Source organism: Dendrobates tinctorius, unplaced genomic scaffold (genome assembly GCF_039654945.1).
Source record: "Dendrobates tinctorius isolate UK_male_01 unplaced genomic scaffold, ASM3965494v1 ptg000003l, whole genome shotgun sequence".
In the NCBI taxonomy this organism is placed as follows: domain Eukaryota; kingdom Metazoa; phylum Chordata; class Amphibia; order Anura; family Dendrobatidae; genus Dendrobates; species Dendrobates tinctorius.
This window is the reverse complement of record NW_027361671.1, coordinates 80,312,234-80,336,105: the sequence shown is the minus strand read 5'-3', so window position 1 is coordinate 80,336,105 and position 23,872 is coordinate 80,312,234. Positions and strand designations below refer to the sequence as shown.

The following is a 23,872-nucleotide window of genomic DNA, read 5'->3' as shown; positions in this document are numbered from 1 at the left end:
CACGTACTCACATATACACACACGTACTCACATACACACACACGTACTCACATCTCCAGCACAGGCTGTAAACCATCCTCTTTCCTGCCGGCTGTGACTGTACACACACATATGTACTCACACACACACACACATACTCACATACACACACAAACTCACATATGCACACACGTACTCACATACACACACACACATACTCACATGCACACACACACACGTACTAACATACACACACGTACTCACATCTCCAGCACAGGCTGCAAACCATCCTCTTTCCTGCCAGCTGTGACTGTACACACACATATGTACTCACACACACACACACACATACTCACATACACACACATACTCACATATACTCACATACACACACACGTACTCACATCTCCAGCACAGGCTGCAAACCATCCTCTTTCCTGCCAGCTGTGACTGTACACACACATATGTACTCACACACACACACATACTCACATACACGTACTCACATACACCCACATGTACTCACACACACACACATGTACTCACATCTCCAGCACTGGCCGCTGTGATTGCACTGAGGTGGGCAGGCAGCTGCAGGACACACAGACATGTACACACACATGTACGTACACACACACAAACACACATATGTACTCACACACACATACTCACATACACACACGTAATCACATACACACGTACTCACACACACACACACACGTACTCACATACACACACACGTACTCACATATACACACACGTACTCACATATACAACACATATACACACACACACATACTCACACACACGTACTCACATACATACACACACACGTATTCACATACACACACGTACTCACATACACACACGTACTCACATACACACACACGTAGTCACACACACACGTAGTCACACACACGTAGTCACACACACACGTACGTATTCACATACACACACACATATTCAAATACACACACACGTACTCACATACACACACGTACCCACATATACACACACACGTGTACTCATATACTGTACACACAAACGTACTCACATATACACACACACACGTACTCACATATACACACACACACGTACTCACATATACACACACGTACTCACAAACACACACATACTCACATACATACACGTACTCACACACGTACTCACATACACGTACTCACATACACGTACTCACATATACACATACACACGTACTCACATATACACACACGTACTCACAAACACACACATACTCACATACATACACGTACTCACACACGTACTCACATACACGTACTCACATACACGTACTCACATATACACATACACACGTACTCACATATACACACACGTACTCACATACACACACACACGTACTCACATACACACACACGTACTCACATACACACACGTACTCACATACACACACACACACACGTACTCACAACTCCAGCACAGGCTGCAAACCATCCTCTTTCTTGCCGGCTGTGACTGTACACACACATATGTACTCACACACACACACATGTACTCACATACACACACACGTTCTCACATACACACACACGAACTCACACACACGTACTCACACGTACTCACATATGCACACACGTACTCACATACACACACACACACACACACGTACTCACATACACACACACGTACTCACATCTCCAGCACAGGCTGCAAACCATCCTCTTTCTTGCCAGCTGTGACTGTACACACACATATGTACTCACACACACACGTACTCACATACACGTACTCACATACACACACATGTACTCACACACACACGTACTCACATCTCCAGCACAGGCCGCAAACCACCCTCTTTCCTGCCGGCTGTGATTGCACTGAGGTGTGTGGGCAGGCAGCTACAGGACACACAGACATGTACACACACATGTACGTACACACACACACACACATATATACACACACACATATGTACACACACACACACATACTCACATACACACACGTACTCACATATACACACACACACATACATACACACATGTACTCACATATGCACACACACGTACTCACATGCACACACACGTACTCACATACACACACACTCACACGTACTCACATACACACACGTACTCACATACACAAACACATGTACTCACACACACGTACTCACATCTCCCGCACAGGCCGCAAACCACCCTCTTTCCTGCCGGCTGTGACTGTACACACACATATGTAGTCACACACACACGCATGTACTCACACACACACTTCCCTCCCAATGCGATAGCCTTGGGCACACCTCTAGTCTGTTATAAATGCTCACTTCTTTGTTCGAGTAGTTGCTGCCAGTGATGGCTTGCTATAACCTGGTTTGGAGCTGGAGGCGTGAGCTTTGTGAAGACAAATCGTCTAGAAGTTATCTCTGGAGATATCTGTTGAGAAGTTTGTTTGGGTGATTGTTCATTACCTATTTGCTGTGCCTCGCCTAATCCTTCCCCTTTCTGGAGTCTGGGAGCATCTTGAGTGATTGTGGTTTAGGTATAGCATAACTCTACATAATATTAAGTCCTTCAACAAACTCCCCAAATAAGGCCTCAGTGCCCCTTCATATCATAAAGACATTGTCAATATAACGAAGACAAAGGGCTATTCTTTCTTCATGTGGATGGTAGATATCACTAAAAACCACTGTTTCCTCCCACCAGCCCAGGAGCATAAGTGGGCGCGCAAGGGCTACCCATTGCGGTGTCCCTGAGCTAGTGGAAGAACCTGCCATCAAATAGAAATACATTGTTCACAAGACAGAATTCCAGAGCTCTCAGAATAAAACAATTTATTCAAGAATATCACAACGCGCATGCACAGTATGACTGTGCTGCGTTTCAATGTGCGTTCCACATACCTGATATTCATTGTAACAACAGTGCCCCTGCGTAAGATGGCGCTTGTGTTCCAAATGCGGTTCAACAAACAGAAGTCGGACGTCTGTGGCTAAGGCAATGACGGGTCATGAACATGAACCAGAAGCAGGCAATTAAAGTGCGCGTCTTTTGAAACAATATAAAGCAGTCTTTACACTGTTTATACTCTAAGCGGCATGCACATTACCTCTGTTCCCTGCTCACTCCCTTGATAAGTCTATAATGAAACGCGTCGGGAGACGGGACGTGCAAGAAGGATGGGGTCCACAATTGATATGCCTATTTGGTGAGACCGTTCCTTTTCTAATATTTGTCGTGATGAAAGGGCAAAATGCATTATGTGCCTATGTGAATGCACACTATTTTCCCCACCATTATTATGAATGCTGAAAGTCTGTGTTTATGGCCAGGTGTTTATTTAGTCAGCATATGAGTTTATTATTTCGAGGCTAATGCTATATTTAGTGTTCGTTTGATGGTTGGAAGATAATACCAGCATTTTTGAAAAAAACGCATCTTCGGGCACTAAGCTTTAATATACACTGGCATTATTATAGCGGTATCAATAAGTGTTTGGACGGTGAAAAACGGGGCAATATATTCCCTTTGTGGTGTGTTAAATATTGATTCATATACTTTACTGTATGCTATATGGACTATATGGTGGTTTTCTCCTCGAATGATATGAGGTTTTTGCACTCTTTCTAGAAATTGTAAGACATGTATGTCTAAGGATTTATATAAAAAAACAAACAGTTTTTCAGCTCTAATTGTATATATGTGTTTGTGTCTGTTTTGTGTTGGTGATTTTTGCACTTGCATTTTTAATGACGTTTTTTAATGGTTATTTGAATAAAGTATATTACTTTTAAATATTTTTTCAAGAAGTCCAATCAGCTGTTCTCTGACTTATCCCAAATTGGATTTAAACCATCTGCTATACCTGTTGAAAGATTCCTTTTAAGAAGTTAAAAATGTAGATTTTCAGAAAAGCCCCTAAGGAGTTTAGGAAATAGGTAATTTTCAAGCCAGTTTGTGGGTGTGAGAGTTTTAGCTAAAAATTTCTTAAACGCTTCTTGGAAACCCACTTTGAATAAAAAGAAACAGCACAGATGCTTTGATTTCTCAGAATCAATGAGAGATTCGCCATTAATTTTTAGCTAAAAATTTCTTAAATGCTTCTTAGAAACTCACTTTGAATAAAAAGAAGTAGCACAGACGCTTTGATTTCTCAGAATGAATGACAGACTCTCCATAAATCTATCATGCCTTGTTAAGAAACAGAGATGTCCTGTATTTTGACAATAATAACAAATGAAGCAAAAGCTGTCACTGTCGCAAACGATACAGCGTGAGATTTTCTCAAGTTCCACACCTTACTTAGTAATCTCAACACAACTTTTAAGTCGGCAAAGAAGGCACACACCCTCATAAAATTCTTCTTACATCGTATCTCTTTCCCCTTATTAAATTCTACAGAAAGGACAACTTTACCGTCTCCATTCACAGAGCAGGAGCTTATTTAAATGTTCAACTATATAAGTAAAACATTAGAATGTATGATATATATTTAAAGGGCTTGTCCAGGACTTTGCTACATCCTTTGTGTAGGAGTTGTTCATGGGTAATGAAGATCAGCTCCTAATGAAGTGAATAGGAACAGAGCTGCAGTACATGGAAACCACCTATGTACACGCTACACATTGTACATATTACATCCTTATCTGGTCCTGCTCCGGTATGGTCTGCCTTTGTCGCCAGGTGGCATCACACTTAATATGTGGGCCACACTGACAATGGAGGAGGTGGCAATACCAATATGAATTGGCGACATGGGCAAGCAAAGTGTACCGGTGTGGCTATGATTTGTGGTGCTGTCCAGACAGGGATAGTGATTGTGTTTACAAAAACTTGTTAGTCAGCAGGTCTAATTACCTCCTTGCTGTTAAGGGCCTGTCACACTAAGCGATATCGCTAGCAATATCGCTATAATGTCACTGTTTTTAGTGACGTAGCAGCGATATTGCTAGCGATATCGCTATGTCTGGTACTTACCTCCGACCGGCTCCCCGCTGGGACGTTTCTCGTCGTCAGCTTCCTGCTGGGCTTCCTGTGGCGCCGACGAGCGACGCGTCATATCACTGGTCGGGATCGCTGGTGCATAGCTAAGTTTGACAGTACCTTTACCTATAGGGCACCACTCTTAAAGGGGTATTCCCATCTCCAAGATCCTATCCTAGTATGTATTAGGTCTAATAATAATAATATTAGCACATTACTCCAATTAGAAATGTAGTACAGTTTCTTTGACTCGCTATGTCTTTTTCCTCATGTGCAGGCATTTCAGGACCTTAGACATCCAAGGTTACAACTACTTGCTAGCTAACTGTCACTATATCAGTGGTCATAACCATGGATACCTAAGGTCCTGCAATGCCTGCACATGAGGAAAGAGACAAAGCGAATCAGAAAAACTAGACTACATTTATAATTGGAGGCATTTGCTAATATTATTATTATACATACTACATATTGGGACAGGATCTTGGAGAAAGTGCTCTTTCCCTGATGAAGCTGTGTTTCACAGCGATACACGTAGGGTGTCTGGGATAACCTGTACCATGGCCTCTCTTGGGTGAACCTGCCCTATATATAGAGCTATAGCTTATAATTTGAACCAGCTAGTTTTCTTCTTCTTCTACTAAATGAAATGCCATTTATACTTGTGACTCAGCTGGATCACTGACTAAACCGCATACAGATTTACTATTCCTACATGATTGACAGTTACAGTGTGCAGCCCCAATTGACTGTCCTGTACAGTATTACTGCTAATACTCTATGATGTTATTGCTATGTAGGTGTTACACACTGTATATATGATTGCTATTACTATACATCACTGCCAGGGAGTACATTTTCTTCCTTGGCTATGTTGTTGTCAAACTGCGTATACATTTGTTATGTCATATTCTGTATAGCTACTGTATATTGCATAGTCGGGACTGATTTCCTTGTAGAAACTAATATCATCCACTTTGTTCATGATTGTCAGGGATAATATTATGTATGCTTTAGTATGCAGGTTGTGTACTTGGTTTATGTATGTTGTTTAATAAAGTTTCTATTTTTATTGTTGGTTTTATTGAGGTGTGCGCATCATTAGCGTATCTCTCCTTTGCTATTGTTGTTGTGCTACATGATGATGCATCCTTTTTTCATGGTTCCGCAAGAGAAATAATTGACATGCTGCGGTCTTGAAAGACGCACCGCATATCAGTTTCCATGAGTGATCCACAACTGCACATTTGCGCATATTGGACATGAGATTTCTCGAAATCCCATCCACTAGGCTGTAACATGTGGCCACTGTGTTTTTGATGCTGCATAAATATGCAGAGTCAAAACCACAGCAATTCCTGAATGTGGGAACGTACCCTGAGTGTTGCTATTTTTAAAATGCTATCATTTTGGTGGATTTTAAACTATATATAGGTCCGCTCAAAGTCACTAAATCACTAAACTTTTAACCTTTCTAATATCTCAACAAAGAAATCATATGGTAAATGTTATTTATTAACTGTTTTTGTGATATGAATATCTGGTTTAAGGATATAAACATTAAACGCTTGAAAATTATAAATTGCTCTAAAATTTTATCAAATTTCCAATATTTTCATGAATAAATGCAAAACATATTGGCTTATACTGTAAGTACGATAACAAAAACTAACAAAACTTAACATAAAGTACAATGTGTCATGAAAACCAATCTCAGAATCACTGGGATATATGGAAGCATTCCAGAGTTATCACATAAAGTGTTAGATTTGATCAATTATGCTTAGTCAGTAAGGGGTTAAACTGTTGGGAATTGCCAGAAATAGGTATATGTACTAGTGATGGCAATCTCCACATGTATTCAGGCTGTCGAGTAGCCGCAAATCATGCAGCTGCAGGGACAGAAACTAAATCTCCGAGCACTTCCAAATACTCGGAGACCTCCCGAGCAACGAGCATACTCGTTCATCACTAATATGTACCAATCCCAATTGTTTCTTCTGTTATTCCCTGCTATCTGACTGCGAGTTTGATACCTATTGCTTACCCATTTGTCTGATCATTCTGCTTGTGTGCTTCCTCTTGACTTCATCCCTGCGTTCTGATTTTGTTTAATATCTGCCACTGGGTACCTTTGGGACCTGCTAAGTAGAGTGGCTTGCACAAAGTTTGTACATGAGATCCCTTCTAAGATCTGCTAGGCTTCACCAAATGGATAACTTTTACAGAATGGACCTGTGATGTTTTGGGGACTATTTACTTCCTTCCACCCGCAGGACCTAATTGGTAGGATGTTGGTTATCAAACTCCCATTAATCTGATGTATATTAACTATCCTATAGATAGGCCATCGCTGTACGAGTCCTTGACAAGTCAAGCTCCTTAAAATTAGTATTTATTAATCTGTATTTTTTTACTCTCCACCAGTTTTATATCGTGGAAGGATTTCCTGATACTTAACTCTGATGAAAGGCTCTAATGTATGTCACTCTATAGTCAAGTCAGTCACTGGGGCGAAGCCCAGAGTTAATACTGTATGGTAAATTTGTTACCGTATGACTCTGCAAGGGATGGTGCAGCCACATACATTATTCCATAGAGCTAAAAAAAAGAATGCCAACCCATACGGTCTAGATTGTGCTAAAAAGACACTCTTTTGTCAATCACGTATTAATGGTACCATATACCATGGTTTCACACTGCTTACTATCTAAGTGTTCTAAAACTATATGGGCAACTTTTCCACATTACGCCATTATTATCTCTAGTCAAATAATTCATGTGTGCATTAAGTGTGTATAGCAGTGATTCATAGGAGCTGTATAATAGTTTATTGCATTTTGAGCTGACCAAAAATTGAAAATTTACCCCAATACCATGTTTCTCCTATCTTTATTTTATTAATATATGCATGGAAAATAATCTAAACATGTATTTGCCCCATATGTACTTTTCTCAGCTGATAACAAGTAAAGACTATTTTCAAGTACGTAATGACGTTTGCAAATCATGACATTGCAATACAGGCGTAAGCCAGTTTATATTACTCCTATCCTCTACACTTATCAATGTTACATAAACCACCAGAGCACTAGGCAGAGGGGGACATGACTTTGGGAGGGGAGGACCTTTAACTCCTGTAGCTTTGTTTGTATAGTGGTGTAGATTTTAAGCAAGAGCGATGTTGCTTTAACAGGAAGGAGCACATTGTGTCTGTGCCTGGTGTGTTACTGTGAGGAGGGTGGGCTTATATAGAAGAGGTAACTCTCTGTCTCTATCCCACTTTCTCTCATCGGATGAACTGGAGGAAATATCACCCGCCCTCCCACCCTGTTATAATCACTGTCCTAAAACGTTTTCTTTAATTATTCATAATGAATGATTTATTGTATTTGTTAATTAGCCATTGTATATCTTGTACCAGGTCCAATTTTATCATGGCTATAAAGAGTTAACATTAGCATTAACCTCTAAGCCCAAGGGAAGGGCCATCCTTCAGCCATGGTTCCCTAGAGGTCTCCTCCACAGGGGTTTTTTCCTCTCCTGAGCGCTGTAGGATGACACGTTTGTGAGTCGGAGGTTATTTATTACAAAAAATAAAAAAATGTATAAAAGTTTCATATGTGGCTTGGAATTTATAACCCGTTACAGCTTTGCGGTTTAGGAGTCAGGTGGAAGTTGCAGACAAGTTAAGGTGGACTCATTTTAGCTAAGAGAGGATGTAAAACCTCATGGTGGTGAACAGGCTTAGCTTTGGTGGCCAGCCACAAGGATGCCAATCAGGGGCGGGCGCGGTGGTTGAGCAAAAGAGTGAAGATAATAGGATCATTGGTGCATGAAAGTTTACTGGCTCTGCTTGAATGGCCCCCAGTGCGTGCCGCCCCTATATGGCTGTATGTCTGGGTGCTGTATGTCAGACAGCTGGGGAGATCACAGTACTTGGGAATCCCAATGTATAAGCATGTCACCTGACTCCAACTATTTGTTTTAATCCTGTGATTTAAGTAAGACTAGGTTCACATTAGTGTACCGGGGCTCTGCGAAGGGCTGCGTACTTCCTCCCTGAAGCTCCGCCCATTTCTGTACTTCTTCTGTATAGGCCCTTTACTTCTGCATGCGTCCTGAGTACCTATCTTTAACATTAGGTACCCAGGACATACGGATGTATGCGGATGCATTGTTTTGACCCGCCCGCCGACCGCACGGGAACGCAATAAGTTGCGTTTTGCGCAGACGGCGGGTGCGTCAAAATCGCACATCAGCATATATCCGCATGTCCTGCGTACCTAATGTTAAAGATAGGCATGCAGGAAACATGCAGAACTAGGCAGCCTAAATGGAAGAAGTGCGGAAGTGGGCAGAGCTTCAGGGAGGAAGTAGACAGCCCTTCGCAGAGCCCCGGTACGCTAATGTGAAACCAGCCTAAAGCTGTGGCCATATTGACCAACAAAATAATGTGTTCTGCGTATTTATTCCAGTGTTTAGGTTTACTGTAGTTATGATTGTTTTAAAATGGAGTGAGGTTCCGTCCCATATCCAAAAGTCAGGTTTATTCATATGGCAATATTATGGATTCATGTGGTAATCCAACACCAATAAATATATATAGGCCCATACTATACCTTTGCATACCTAACTACTTTTATTTGAGGCAAACATATTGTTTCTTACAAATTCTTAAACAGTTCCACTGTATGTTGTATTTCGGAAGTATTTTCTGGTAGGAGCATTGTAAGAATCACCATATTGCAAACAGATACATATTATAAAACCGTAAGGATCATGTGCTGTGTCGCAGGCTCCGTTCAAAAGGCTGTGCCATGTCAACGAGGCCTAAACTTCGACAAGTACATAACTGAAACATAAGATAATATACACTAGGACAATACATTTAAAGGTCATAAAGGGTAAATTGTAAAATTTAAGACTTACCACAGGCTGATTACATAGATAGCGACACAGCTCTCCAATGTATTGAAACACTGTCACATTGTACTTTTTGCAATCAATCCAGAACTGGCTCGCTGAAAACCTTTTCCTCAATACACAGGTTGTTCCTGTACATTTCATATAAAAATAAGTCCATCAGAAAAACATTGAGACATTTGGCTGCATACTTAAAGTGTTATTCCCCAAAATACAAGGTATAGGATAGAAGATATCTTGCTGATCCCTTGGTGCCCAAATGCTCTATGTAATGTCCATTAAATGACTATGGGACTGCCAAGTGCCATGCTCGACTAGTCCCATAGCCAGTGAATGGAGGCCGCACATGCATCTATGTCTTCCCTAAATTCAGGAAGGGGCTTCAAAGACCCATTCTAGGGATTCCAAAGCCCTAATCTTGGGATTGCTGGGGTTCCCAGCTGTCGAACACCCAGCAATCAGCAAGTTATCCTACATTTCATGTATATGGGATAGTTTTTGGGGGTTAATATAACCCTTTAAAGTTAAGGAATCTCAAGATAAAATAATAGTTATAAATTTTACATCGGTGAATAAATCTACACTTTAATTCTAAGGAAACATGAAAATATTGGCTGTAAGATCATTTCTCCACCTTTGAAGCTTTAGTTGACTAGAGCTCTTTTGCAATTTATTGCCGTTTATATGAGAAATTAAATTATGGAATTTATATCTTAAGGCATTAATGAATTATAACTCTGACAGTTATCCGTTAAAACTTGTCTATTCCTAACAAAGCTATTTTGCTTTTATTATAATTATATTTAAGTATTTGACCTATGTAAAGGACAACATAAAATGTGCAGAACACTCCAAGTACTAAGTGCACCTCGCTGAGTTTGTTCTGCAAACAGTGGTATGGCGAGGGTTGCCAGAGACCAGGGCATGACAAGTGTTTTGTGCCCCCTAAACCTTTCACTTTTAGCCTTTCCCTTCCACCAGTCCCAAATCCTCCAGGCTTAAGTATTGTATTGTAAAAAAATAATGAAGTCATTATAGTTTGACCTTTGACCCTGTTGTTTTTTTCTGCTTTTTGATGAAAACTGACACGCATTAAAAAATAATAAGCTATACACTGTTACAATATTCTTTTTTATTACATTTTTTATAGTAGGTATTTTATTACACTAATCCTATCTCCAACACTACACCTAGCCATCAGCCTAGCCCTATGTCTAACCCTAACCCTATTCCTTACCCTAGCTCTTACATTTCACATGATTCCATATGGTCTTTATTCACAATCCGCTCAGCTTTTCATCTCGGTTGCTGCCTATGCAGCATGTAGCTGTCGAGTTTTTCATCAACTGCTGCATTCTGCACAAACAGCGTCCAAGATGACAAAGCTCATTTCATTATGCTTAGAGTTTTTCATCCTAATTGCTGCCTATGCAGAATAGAACAGCTGATGACAATCTCATCTTGTCTGCTGTGCTCTGCATAGGCAGCACACGGAAGTGGTCACCCTCTGCAATGCTCTAAGAATACCGTAAGTGGTGCTTGCAATCATCATTCATTTACCAGTATAGGGAAGGGGTGAATTTTGTGCCAACATAGGCTTTAGCACCCCAGGTAATCGCCTCATCAGTAGCGTAGCTACAGGGGGGGGCAGAGGGGGTGGTGGCCCCGGGCCCCGCGCTCTCAGGGGGCCCACCCGGCGCTACGCTACAGATGCACTTTGCGGCAGAGCAGGGAGAGTCTGGCCGCTATGGGCCCCTGAGCAGGCGGGGGGGCCCGGTGCCAGCAGTGGGCCCCCCGCCCGTCATCGCAGATTAAGCGGTGTCGGCTACATGCCGACACAACTGACCGCATTGATGACAGAAGGAGCAAGCGCTATGAAGTCAGTACCCGGCGCCTGCAGTCGGAGATGAGCGGGATCAACGCAGGAACCAGGAGGAAGATAGGTGAGTATTTAGTTTATGGGGGAGTGGTGCATTATCCTACAGAGGGTGGCTATGGGGGTGCATATGCATAGGGTAGCTAGGGTGCATATACAGAGGATGGCTATGGTGGTGCAATACAGAGGGTGGTTATGGGGGTGCATATACAGAGGATCGCTATGGGGGGTGCATATACAGAGGATCGCTATGGGGGGTGCATATGCATAGGGTAGCTATGGAGGTGCATATACAGAGGGTGGCTATGGGGTTGCATATACAGAGAGTGGCTATGGGGGTGCATATACAGACGGTGGCTATAAGGCTGCATACACAGAGGGTGGCTATGGGGGTGCATATACAGAGGGTGGCTATGGCGGTGCACATACAGAGGGTGGCTATGGGGGTGCATATACAGAGGGTGGCTATGGCGGTGCATATACAGAGGGTGGCTATGGGGGTGCATATACAGAGGGTGGCTATGGGGGTGCATATACAGAGGGTGGCTATGGCGGTGCATATACAGAGGGTGGCTATGGGGGTGTATAGACAGAGGGTGGCTATGGCGGTGCATATACAGAGGGTGGCTATGGGGGTGCATATACAGAGGGTGGCTATGGTGGTGCATATACAGAGGGTGGCTATGGGGGTGCATAGACAGAGGGTGGCTATGGCGGTGCATATACAGAGGGTGGCTATGGGGGTGCATATACAGAGGGTGGTTATTGGGATGCATATACAGAGGGTGGCTATGGGGGGTGCATATACAGAGGGTGACTATGAGGTGCATATACAGAGGGTGACTATGAGGGTGCATATACAGAGGGTGGCTATAAGGCTGCATATACAGAGGGTGACTATGGGGTTGCATATACTACAGAGGGTGGCTATGGGGGTACATTATACTACAGAGGGTGGCTATGGGGGTGCATTATACTACAGAGGGTGGCTATGGGGGTGCATTATACTACAGAGGGTGGCTATGGGGGTGCATATACAGAGGGTGGCTATGGCGGTGCACATACAGAGGGTGGCTATGGGGGTGCATATACAGAGGGTGGCTATGGGGGTGCATATACAGAGGGTGGCTATGGCGGTGCATATACAGAGGGTGGCTATGGGGGTGCATATACAGAGGGTGGCTATGGGGGTGCATATACAGAGGGTGGCTATGGCGGTGCATATACAGAGGATGGCTATGGTGGTGCAATACAGAGGGTGGTTATGGGGGTGCATATACAGAGGATCGCTATGGGGGGTGCATATACAGAGGATCGCTATGGGGGGTGCATATGCATAGGGTAGCTATGGAGGTGCATATACAGAGGGTGGCTATGGGGTTGCATATACAGAGAGTGGCTATGGGGGTGCATATACAGACGGTGGCTATAAGGCTGCATACACAGAGAGTGGCTATGGGGGTGCATATACAGAGGGTGGCTATGGCGGTGCACATACAGAGGGTGGCTATGGGGGTGCATATACAGAGGGTGGCTATGGGGGTGCATATACAGAGGGTGGCTATGGCGGTGCATATACAGAGGGTGGCTATGGGGGTGCATATACAGAGGGTGGCTATGGGGGTGCATATACAGAGGGTGGCTATGGCGGTGCATAAACAGAGGGTGGCTATGGGGGTGTATAGACAGAGGGTGGCTATGGCGGTGCATATACAGAGGGTGGCTATGGGGGTGCATATACAGAGGGTGGCTATGGTGGTGCATATACAGAGGGTGGCTATGGGGGTGCATAGACAGAGGGTGGCTATGGCGGTGCATATACAGAGGGTGGCTATGGGGGTGCATATACAGAGGGTGGTTATTGGGATGCATATACAGAGGGTGGCTATGGGGGGTGCATATACAGAGGGTGACTATGAGGTGCATATACAGAGGGTGACTATGAGGGTGCATATACAGAGGGTGGCTATAAGGCTGCATATACAGAGGGTGACTATGGGGTTGCATATACTACAGAGGGTGGCTATGGGGGTACATTATACTACAGAGGGTGGCTATGGGGGTGCATTATACTACAGAGGGTGGCTATGGGGGTGCATTATACTACAGAGGGTGGCTAAGGGGGTGCATTACATTATAGTGGCTGCCTATGGGGGTGCATTACACTACAGAGGCTGTCTATGGGGAGTGCATTACACTACAGAGGCTGCCTATGTGGAATTCATTATACTATACAGTCTGCCTATGGGGAGTGCATTATACAATATAGAGTTAAAAAAAAGCATTATTACGTTAACAATAAAATTTATGTTTTTATCTTGAAACTGTTTAGTGCTATTTCTGTTTCTGGGTAATTTACCGTACACTACCAGGGGGACAGACGGGTTGAGGTATTGTATTGTGGCACTTCAAATTAATCTTTAGATCTTGTTTTTGATTTAACCGTGAAAAAGAAGCAGCATTTCAATATTATATTTTTGCCCGAAAAAGATCCAAATCTGGCTACAGAATTAATAGAAGAAGAAAAAAAAGTTGCATGCCCCCCAAAAATCACATACAAAATTATAACAAATTGAAAAAATAAGGCTGTGTTCACACGTAGCATTTTTTTCGCGGTTTTACCAAATAAACAGCGTAAAAAACGCTTAAAACAAGCTCTCCATTCATTTAAATGAATTCCGCAATTTTTGTGCAGATGTATGCGTTTTTTACTGCGAAAAAACCGCTTCGCGGTAAAAAACGCAACATGCTCATTAATTCGCGGAAAATTCAGCATTTTTAGCTATTTTCTATGGGTCTGGAACCGCACGGAAATAAACCACAAAAAACCCCGCGCGTTTTTTTTGCTCAAAAAACGTGCAGAAAAAAACGCACGTTTTCTGGGAAGGATTCAGGATTTTATGCAGAAATTTTCTGCATACGTGTGCACATAGCCTAAATGTTGGCGTGTTTTTTAAAGACTTTTAACACACTTTTTCAGCCAGAAACATACATATCAAAGAACATCTTGTCAACATATTCTACTGTTCACACTGAGTTATTTTACTGATCTTCTGTCTGAAAAATTCATTTTTGGGAGCATATTTTTACACGCTGTATTTCTACATTGTGTTTTTTTATGCTCTATTTGATTCTGTTGTCAAATTTGGATATGTTTTCCCACTGAAATGAATAAAAGGCCTATTCCATGAGTATTATGGAGGATTCTGCTGCAAAATCCACATCAACAAGTCATCATAAACATACCTGTCAAGGGTATATGTTCACACAGAGGGTTTTTATGTGGATTTTTCCAGTTGAAAATTTCACATAAAAAAAATCTAAAAATTGGGATTTTTGATTGGTTTTGCAAGAACATTGGATACTGATTTTGATGCATTTTTCACTTCTTATTTTGTACAACGTCCCTCTGGCCGATATATGAGAAACAATACAATTAAAGATCTATGGTTATAGGGGGTCCTGTTGCAGATTTTTTTCATTGGGGCCCATGAGCTTTAAGTTTTGCATTTGACAGCAGCCTAGGTGCAGAGAATCAGTTAAGTACAGATGAGCAATCATATTGAAATCCAACATGCCTAAAGGCCCCGTCACACATAGCGATCTCGCTAGCGAGATCGCTGCTGAGTCACAAGTTTTGTGACACAACAGCGATCTCACCAGCGAGATCGCTGTGTGTGACAGCGATCAGCGACTGGCCCCCCTGCCGGTATCGCTGATCGCTCTGGGAAATCTCTGGACATTTCTTTCATCGCTGATCTCCCGCTGGCCAGCATGCATCGCTGTGACAGCGGGAGACCAGCGATCAGCGATAAAATAATAATAAAAAAAAAAATTACTATTCTCACCTTCCGACGTCCCGCGCAGCATTCCCGCCTCTCTCCACGCTCCGGTCCCAGTAATCCTTTGCAAGAATGACCGCGAGACTTCTCGATCCCGCGAGAACGGACGTCATCGCGGTAATTCTCGCAAAGGATTACTGGGACCGGAGCGTGGAGAGAGGCGGGAATGCTGAACGGGACATCGGAAGGTGAGAATAACAATATTTTTTATTTTAATTCTATTTTTGACATGAATCAGCGCTGAACACAGCGATGCCGCATGCGCGGCGTCGCTGTGCTAATCGCTGGTGAAGCTGTCTGTTTGACAGCTCACCAGCGATCACATAGCGATTCACCAGCGATCCTGACACGTTGATATCGTTGTCGGGATCGCTGGTAAGTCGCTATGTGTGACGGGGCCTTTATTCTCTCCCCTCTGCATCTGGCCTTGAGGGCTGCCCAATTACCCTGATATTTGTGGATTCAGTGGCCATTTATCTAATGTGCATGGCCATGTTAAAGGAGTTGCTGCATATATATACACTGCTCAAAAAAATAAAGGGAACACAAACAACAGAATATAACTCCAAGTAAATCAAACTTCTGTGAAATCAAACTGTCCACTTAGGAAGCAACACTGATTGACAATCAATTTCACATGCTGTTGTGCAAATGGAATAGACAACAGATGGAAATTATTGGCAATTATCAAGACATCCTCACAGACCACATCTCAGTACCAATGCTTTCTGGCTGATGTTTTGGTCACTTTTGAATGTTGGTTGTGCTTTCACACTCGTGGTAGCATGAGACAGACTCTACAACCCACACAAGTGGCTCAGGTAGTGCAGCTCATCCAGAATGGCACATCAATGCGAGCTGTGGCAAGAAGGTTTGCTGTGTCTGTCAGCGTAGTGTCCAGAGGTTGGAGGTGCTACCAGGAGACAGGCCAGTATGCTAGGAGACGTGGAGGGGGTAGTAGGAGGGCAACAACCCAGCAGCAGGACCGCTACCTCAGCCTTTGTGCAAGGAGGAACAGGAGGAACACTGCCAGAGCCCTGCAAAATGATGTCCAGCAGGCCACAAATGTGCATGTGTCTGCACAAACGGTTAGAAACCGACTTCCATGAGGATGGTCTGACTGCCCGATGTCCACAGATGGGGGTTGTGCTCATTTTTTGGGGGGTCCCCCTATTTTAATAGCCAGAAAAGGCTACGCAGACAGCTGCGGGCTGATATTCATAGCCTGCGAAGATCCATGGATATTACCCCCTTCCGAGGCTACAAATATTGGCCCCTAGCCGTCAGCTTTCCCTCTCTGGTGCAGAAAATTGTGCGGGAGCTCACGCCATTTTTTTTCCTGTTAATTTTTTCAAAATGAAACATTGTTAATCGGCCTTGCTATTATCTATCTATCTCTATCTATCTATCTATCTATCTATCTATCTATCTATCTATCTATCTATCTATCTATCTATCTCTATCCATAGATATATCAAAAGATAGACATATCTATGGATGTATCTATAGATATATCTATAGATATATGGATATTTCCATAGATATATCTATCCATAGATGTATCTATAGATATATCTATACATAAATCCATAGATATATCCATATATCTATGGCTATATCTATGGATATATCTATAGATATGGATATATCTATGGATATATCTATGGATTTATCCATATATCCATATATCTTAAAGCATAGGAAAGCTATACATATAAAAAATGTACCTGACATCACCCTTAACTCTGTCAATTGGCAACTACACAGCATAATCGCACCTCTATATTTTTTTTTACAAAAATAGATTTGTGCTGTTAATCTGAAACTACAGACATACCTAGATAAACACATCCACCGATCCCAATAAGAGAAGCAGCACTATGATACAAAGGTAGAGTAATGTATACAATGTCATCCGGGGTGCCTCCAAATCCCCATATGCCAGCTGCCCCTCGCAATGTTTGTAGCTGACTGATAACAGCTGCCTTAGGGAGACCTGTGAGAAGGAAAAGGATATTTCTGTTATGTACTGCTATTTAGAATGCAGAAAGGGTTTATTTAGCAATCTAAAGGTACTGTCACACTTAGCGACATCGCGAGCAATATCGCTATAACTTGTGATGTTATAGCGATATTGCTAGCGATATCGCTGTGTCTGATACTTACCTACGACCCGCTCCCCCGCTGGTTATCACTGATCGCGCGAGATCATCCAGGACTGTTTCTCGTCGTCAGCTTCCTGCGGAGAGACGAGCGACGAGCGTGGAGCCGGGCGGGAGGACGTCAGGATCGCCTGGTGTGACAGGTAAGTAGCGACCCCCATCCCCAGCGATGTTTCTGGTGAGATCTGCCTGTGTGGCAGCTCACTAGCGACCACTTAGCGATGTACCAGCGATCCTGACCGCGTCATATCGCTGGTCGGGATCGCTGGTGCATCGCTAAGTGTGACAGTACCTTAACATGTATGCAGGCATGAAACATGTATACTGATACTGTACTATACCTACAAAATGCTATTTACCTGCATATATAGTGGTAGTCTGCAGGTAATCACGTTAGGCCATGTAACTGGAAGAGCAGATACAGAGACAGAATTAAGTTTTAGGCCATGTTTACATATTCAGTATTTGGTCAGTAATTTACCTCAGTATTTGTAAGCCAGAAAACCAGGAGTGGGTGAAAAATACAGAAGTGGTGACGTGTTTCTATTATACTTTTCCTCTGATTGTTCCTCTCCTGAATTTGGCTTCCAAAAACTGAGGTAAAATACTGAGCAAATACAGAAGGTGTGAATGTGACCCAATTCTCAAGAGCAGTCGCTCACTTCCAGTCATCAGGGCAGTGCAGGGCAGTCTGGGGAAAATCGAGGCGACATGGCTGATTGTGATCCCAGCATCGGGTCAAAATTGGCAATGCAAGTCTATGGGTTCGTGAAAAACTTGGACCACACTCGAATCACTGACTGTCACATAGGAAAAGATGGAAAAACACTTTTTTTCACCACATATGAGAAAAACTTATGACATTCGGACCACACTCTGACCAAAGTGTGATAAAAAAATCAGTCTTGTTTTTCTCATAAGTGGAAAAATATTCAGGTGTGAATGAGGCCAAATAGGTTTTCTTTGGATTTTTGAGAGAAAATCTAATAACATCAACTGCAAAAATAAGCCTATGTCAGGCTAGTTTCACACTTGCTTTTTTTTGCAGCGCGTTTTTCCCACAAAAAAACGCATTGAAAAAACGCATACATAAGCATACAACTGCTGCGTTTTTTTCAAGCATTTTTATGAGCATGCATGAAAAAAACGCAGCGTTTTTATGCGTTTGTATGCGTTTTTAGCGCGTTTTTACCGCGTTTGCGTTTTTTTCCAACATTTTTAGGTGGCCCCTCACACTACCCAAACCATGACTTTACTAACCCTAACCCTGACCCTAACCCTAACCCTAACCCTGACCCTAACCCTAACCCTGACCCTAACCCTTAACCAAATCATACTTAACCCTAACCCAAACCCTAAACCCTAACTAACCCTAACCCTAACCCTAACCCTGACCCTAACCCTAACCCTAACCCTAACCCTGACCCTAACCCTAACCCTAACCCTGACCCTAACCCTTAACAAAACCATACTTAACCCTAACCCTGACCCTAACCCTAACCCTAACCCTAACCCTGACCCTGACCCTAACCCTTAACCAAACCATACTTAACCCTAATCCTGACCCTAACCCTGACCCTAACCCTAACCCTAACCCTGACCCTAACCCTTAACAAAACCATACTAACCCTAATCCTGACCCTAACCCTGACCCTAATCCTTAACAAAACCATACTTAACCCTAATCCTGACCCTAACCCTGACCCTAACCCTAACCCTAACCCTGACCCTAACCCTAACCCTAACCCTAACCCTAACCCTACGACCCGCTCCCCCGCTGGTTATCGCTGATCGCGCGAGAACATCCAGGACTGTTTCTCGTCGTCAGCTTCCTGCGGAGAGACGAGCGACGAGCGTGGAGCCGGGCGGGAGGACGTCAGGATCGCCTGGTGTGACAGGTAAGTAGCGACCCCCGTCCCCAGCGATGTTTCTGGTGAGATCTGCCTGTGTGGCAGCTCACTAGCGACCACTTAGCGATGTACCAGCGATCCTGACCGCGTCATATCGCTGGTCGGGATCGCTGGTGCATCGCTAAGTGTGACAGTACCTTAACATGTATGCAGGCATGAAACATGTATACTGATACTGTACTATACCTACAAAATGCTATTTACCTGCATATATAGTGGTAGTCTGCAGGTAATCACGTTAGGCCATGTAACTGGAAGAGCAGATACAGAGACAGAATTAAGTTTTAGGCCATGTTTACATATTCAGTATTTGGTCAGTAATTTACCTCAGTATTTGTAAGCCAGAAAACCAGGAGTGGGTGAAAAATACAGAAGTGGTGACGTGTTTCTATTATACTTTTCCTCTGATTGTTCCTCTCCTGAATTTGGCTTCCAAAAACTGAGGTAAAATACTGAGCAAATACAGAAGGTGTGAATGTGACCCAATTCTCAAGAGCAGTCGCTCACTTCCAGTCATCAGGGCAGTGCAGGGCAGTCTGGGGAAAATCGAGGCGACATGGCTGATTGTGATCCCAGCATCGGGTCAAAATTGGCAATGCAAGTCTATGGGTTCGTGAAAAACTTGGACCACACTCGAATCACTGACTGTCACATAGGAAAAGATGGAAAAACACTTTTTTTCACCACATATGAGAAAAACTTATGACATTCGGACCACACTCTGACCAAAGTGTGATAAAAAAATCAGTCTTGTTTTTCTCATAAGTGGAAAAATATTCAGGTGTGAATGAGGCCAAATAGGTTTTCTTTGGATTTTTGAGAGAAAATCTAATAACATCAACTGCAAAAATAAGCATATGTCAGGCTAGTTTCACACTTGCTTTTTTTTGCAGCGCGTTTTTCCCGCAAAAAAACGCATTGAAAAAACGCATACATAAGCATACAACTGCTGCGTTTTTTTCAAGCATTTTTATGAGCATGCATGAAAAAAACGCAGCGTTTTTATGCGTTTGTATGCGTTTTTAGCGCGTTTTTACCGCGTTTGCGTTTTTTTCCAACATTTTTAGGTGGCCCCTCACACTACCCAAACCATGACTTTACTAACCCTGACCCTAACCCTAACCCTAACCCTGACCCTAACCCTAACCCTGACCCTAACCCTTAACCAAATCATACTTAACCCTAACCCAAACCCTAAACCCTAACTAACCCTAACCCTAACCCTGACCCTAACCCTAACCCTAACCCTAACCCTGACCCTAACCCTAACCCTAACCCTGACCCTAACCCTTAACAAAACCATACTTAACCCTAACCCTGACCCTAACCCTAACCCTAACCCTGACCCTGACCCTAACCCTTAACCAAACCATACTTAACCCTAATCCTGACCCTAACCCTGACCCTAACCCTAACCCTAACCCTGACCCTAACCCTTAACAAAACCATACTAACCCTAATCCTGACCCTAACCCTGACCCTAATCCTTAACAAAACCATACTTAACCCTAATCCTGACCCTAACCCTGACCCTAACCCTAACCCTGACCCTAACCCTAACCCTAACCCTAACCCTGACCCTAACCCTTAACAAAACCATACTTAACCCTAATCCTGACCCTAACCATGACCCTAATCCTTAACAAAACCATACTTAACCCTAATCCTGACCCTAACCCTGACCCTAACCCTAACCCTGACCCTAACCCTAACCCTAACCCTGACCCTAACCCTTAACAAAACCATACTTAACCCTAATCCTGACCCTAACCATGACCCTAATCCTTAACAAAACCATACTTAACCCTAATCCTGACCCTAACCCTGACCCTAACCCTAACCCTAACCCTGACCCTAACCCTAACCCTAACCCTTAACAAAACCATACTTAACCCTAATCCTGACCCTAACCATGACCCTAATCCTTAACAAAACCATACTTAACCCTAACCCTGACCCAAACCCCAACCCTAACCCTGACCCTGACCATAACCCTAACCCTAAACCCCCTTAACTAACCCTAACTCTAACCCAAACCCCTAAATTCCATGGTTTAAAAAAAAAAACGCATATGCAAAAAAACGCATACATGAGCATGCCAGTGCGCACATATGCGCATCCATAGGCTATAATGGCCATTTTTAGCGCAAAACGTGCGCATATGTGCGCATGCGCTTTTTTGCAGGGCCAAAAAATGCAACATGCTGCGTCTGGAAAATCCCAACGCACACCCCAAAAAAACGCAGCGCATGAAAATCGCATACATGCGCTTACCAGCGTGCAGGTATGCGCACCCATGTTAAATATAGGGGAAAAAACGCATGCGCAGGTGTGCGTTTTTTTCCAGCGCTAAAAAACGCAAATGTGAAACCAGCCTCACATGTGGATTTGTCATGGATGTAAAGCTGTACTTTAAAAAGGATAAAATTTGCAATGAAAATCTGGAGAAAGAATTGATATAATCCGGAATTCAAAATCCAGGCAGCAAATCCACACAGACTATGCCGAGTGCATTTACCATGAGAGTGAATTTGTATGTTGCACATTTTGTTACACAAAATTCAGCATTTGTCCTGTATATCTGAGACAATCCCATTCAGATAAATAAAAACAGATTTTCCGTCTTAGAAATTACCACAATGAAATCTGGAAAATGTGAATTCACCCTAAGGCTGTGTGCACACGTTGCGTTTTTTTTATGCGTTTTCATGGCGTTTTTCTGCTGCGAAATCGCCACAAAAATGCAAAGAAAACGCATCCCATGCAATCCTATGGGTTTCCGCAATGCTGTGCTAATGCTGCGGATTTTTCCGCTACGGAATCGCATAGTGGAAAAATTCGCAGCATGCCCATTCTTTTTGCGGAATTGCGGCGATTCCGCATACATAGAAATACATTGATCTGCTTACTTTTCGCATGTAGCTATGGCCACCATGCGCAAAGTAAGCGGATCATGTGCGGATGGTACCCAGGGCCTGGAGGAGAGGAGACTCTCCTCCAGGCCCTGGGTACCATAATCCTTTAAAAAATATAATAAAAATAAAAAATAGAGATAATCACCCTCTGATGGCCCCCAGAGTCCTTCCCGCCTCTCACCACGCTACCGACATCTTCCGGGCCCAGTGATGCTTTGCGCAAATGACCGCTGATGACGTTGCGCTCTTGCGAGCGTGATGTCATCTCAGGTCCTTCGCGCAAAGCATTACTGGGACCGGAAGATGCCGGGAGCGCCGCAGAGCAGATCGGGGGCCGTCAGAAGGTGAGAATAACAATATATTTTTATTTTTTTATTATTTTAACATCCTATCTATCACTTTTCTAAGCGATGTTAATTGCTTGGAATGCACAAGCATTCTGCAAGCGGAAAATGCTTGTAAAAGGCTTGTTTTTCACTGGAAAAATGCATGTGAATTCGCATGCTTTTTACCCGCGACGGGAGTGCGGAAATTTCCGCAGCATTTCTGCACAGGTGCACATAGCCTAAATGTTCATAGAACATAATAATGTAAGAGACCTGCTGACATTTAACATTTAGTTAACTGGATTTGTAAGAGAAACTGCAGACATTTCATCTGTAATATTCATTGTATTCAAAGTATCATAATACTTTGCTCAACTTATAAAAGTTCCTGAATATGATGAATGGAAATTAATCGGCAAGCCATTCGTGACCACATTATGTTCTTACCTGTAGTCCCTGAGGTGAAAATGAAGAGTGTTGCGGCTTTTACACTGCTGACAAATCGCAGATTTGGGGGCACAGGTTCATCTTTTACAGTTTCCAGTTTATCTAGGATGGTATTCACACCTGGAAGTGTAGTTCCTGCATCCATTACCCAAACTGAAATATTGTCTTCTTGTAGACTTGGCAAAACTTCTTCCAAAGACTCAAGCATATCTTGTAAAATAAACCAGGACCATAATAAGTGCAAGAGCAATTATTTCATTATCAGATACTCACAGAACAAACCATCAGGTTTACTGGGGATAAGGGTTTATGCATTGTCCTCCACACCCAACACATCATAGTGATCGCCCAATGTTTATTTTTTCCCTTTTTTATTCTGAAAGGTTGAGTTACCATCTTTCCATAATCCAAACGTATCCGTATTGGGCAGTTTTAACTATCATGTGCAGTTGGCATATCTGCACAAATAAAACATTGAGAGATATAAAAATCTATTAAAAAAATAAATACCGGCAATTCAAA

The 23,872-nt window shown here is 42.9% G+C and overlaps 1 protein-coding gene across 2 annotated transcripts in view; it reads right to left on the bottom strand.

Annotated features, from left to right (window-relative positions):
• SLC27A6 (solute carrier family 27 member 6) overlaps positions 1-23,872 on the bottom strand; it is an 84,790-nt gene that overhangs the window by 47,256 nt on the left and 13,662 nt on the right. For both annotated transcript variants that reach the window (XM_073557741.1, XM_073557742.1), the window contains exons 3-5: positions 23,351-23,560; positions 17,428-17,586; positions 9,879-10,003 (exon numbers count right to left, since the gene is read on the bottom strand). In XM_073557741.1, the coding sequence (XP_073413842.1) occupies positions 9,879-10,003; positions 17,428-17,586; positions 23,351-23,560 (494 nt within the window). The remainder of the gene's footprint in view (positions 1-9,878; positions 10,004-17,427; positions 17,587-23,350; positions 23,561-23,872) is intronic.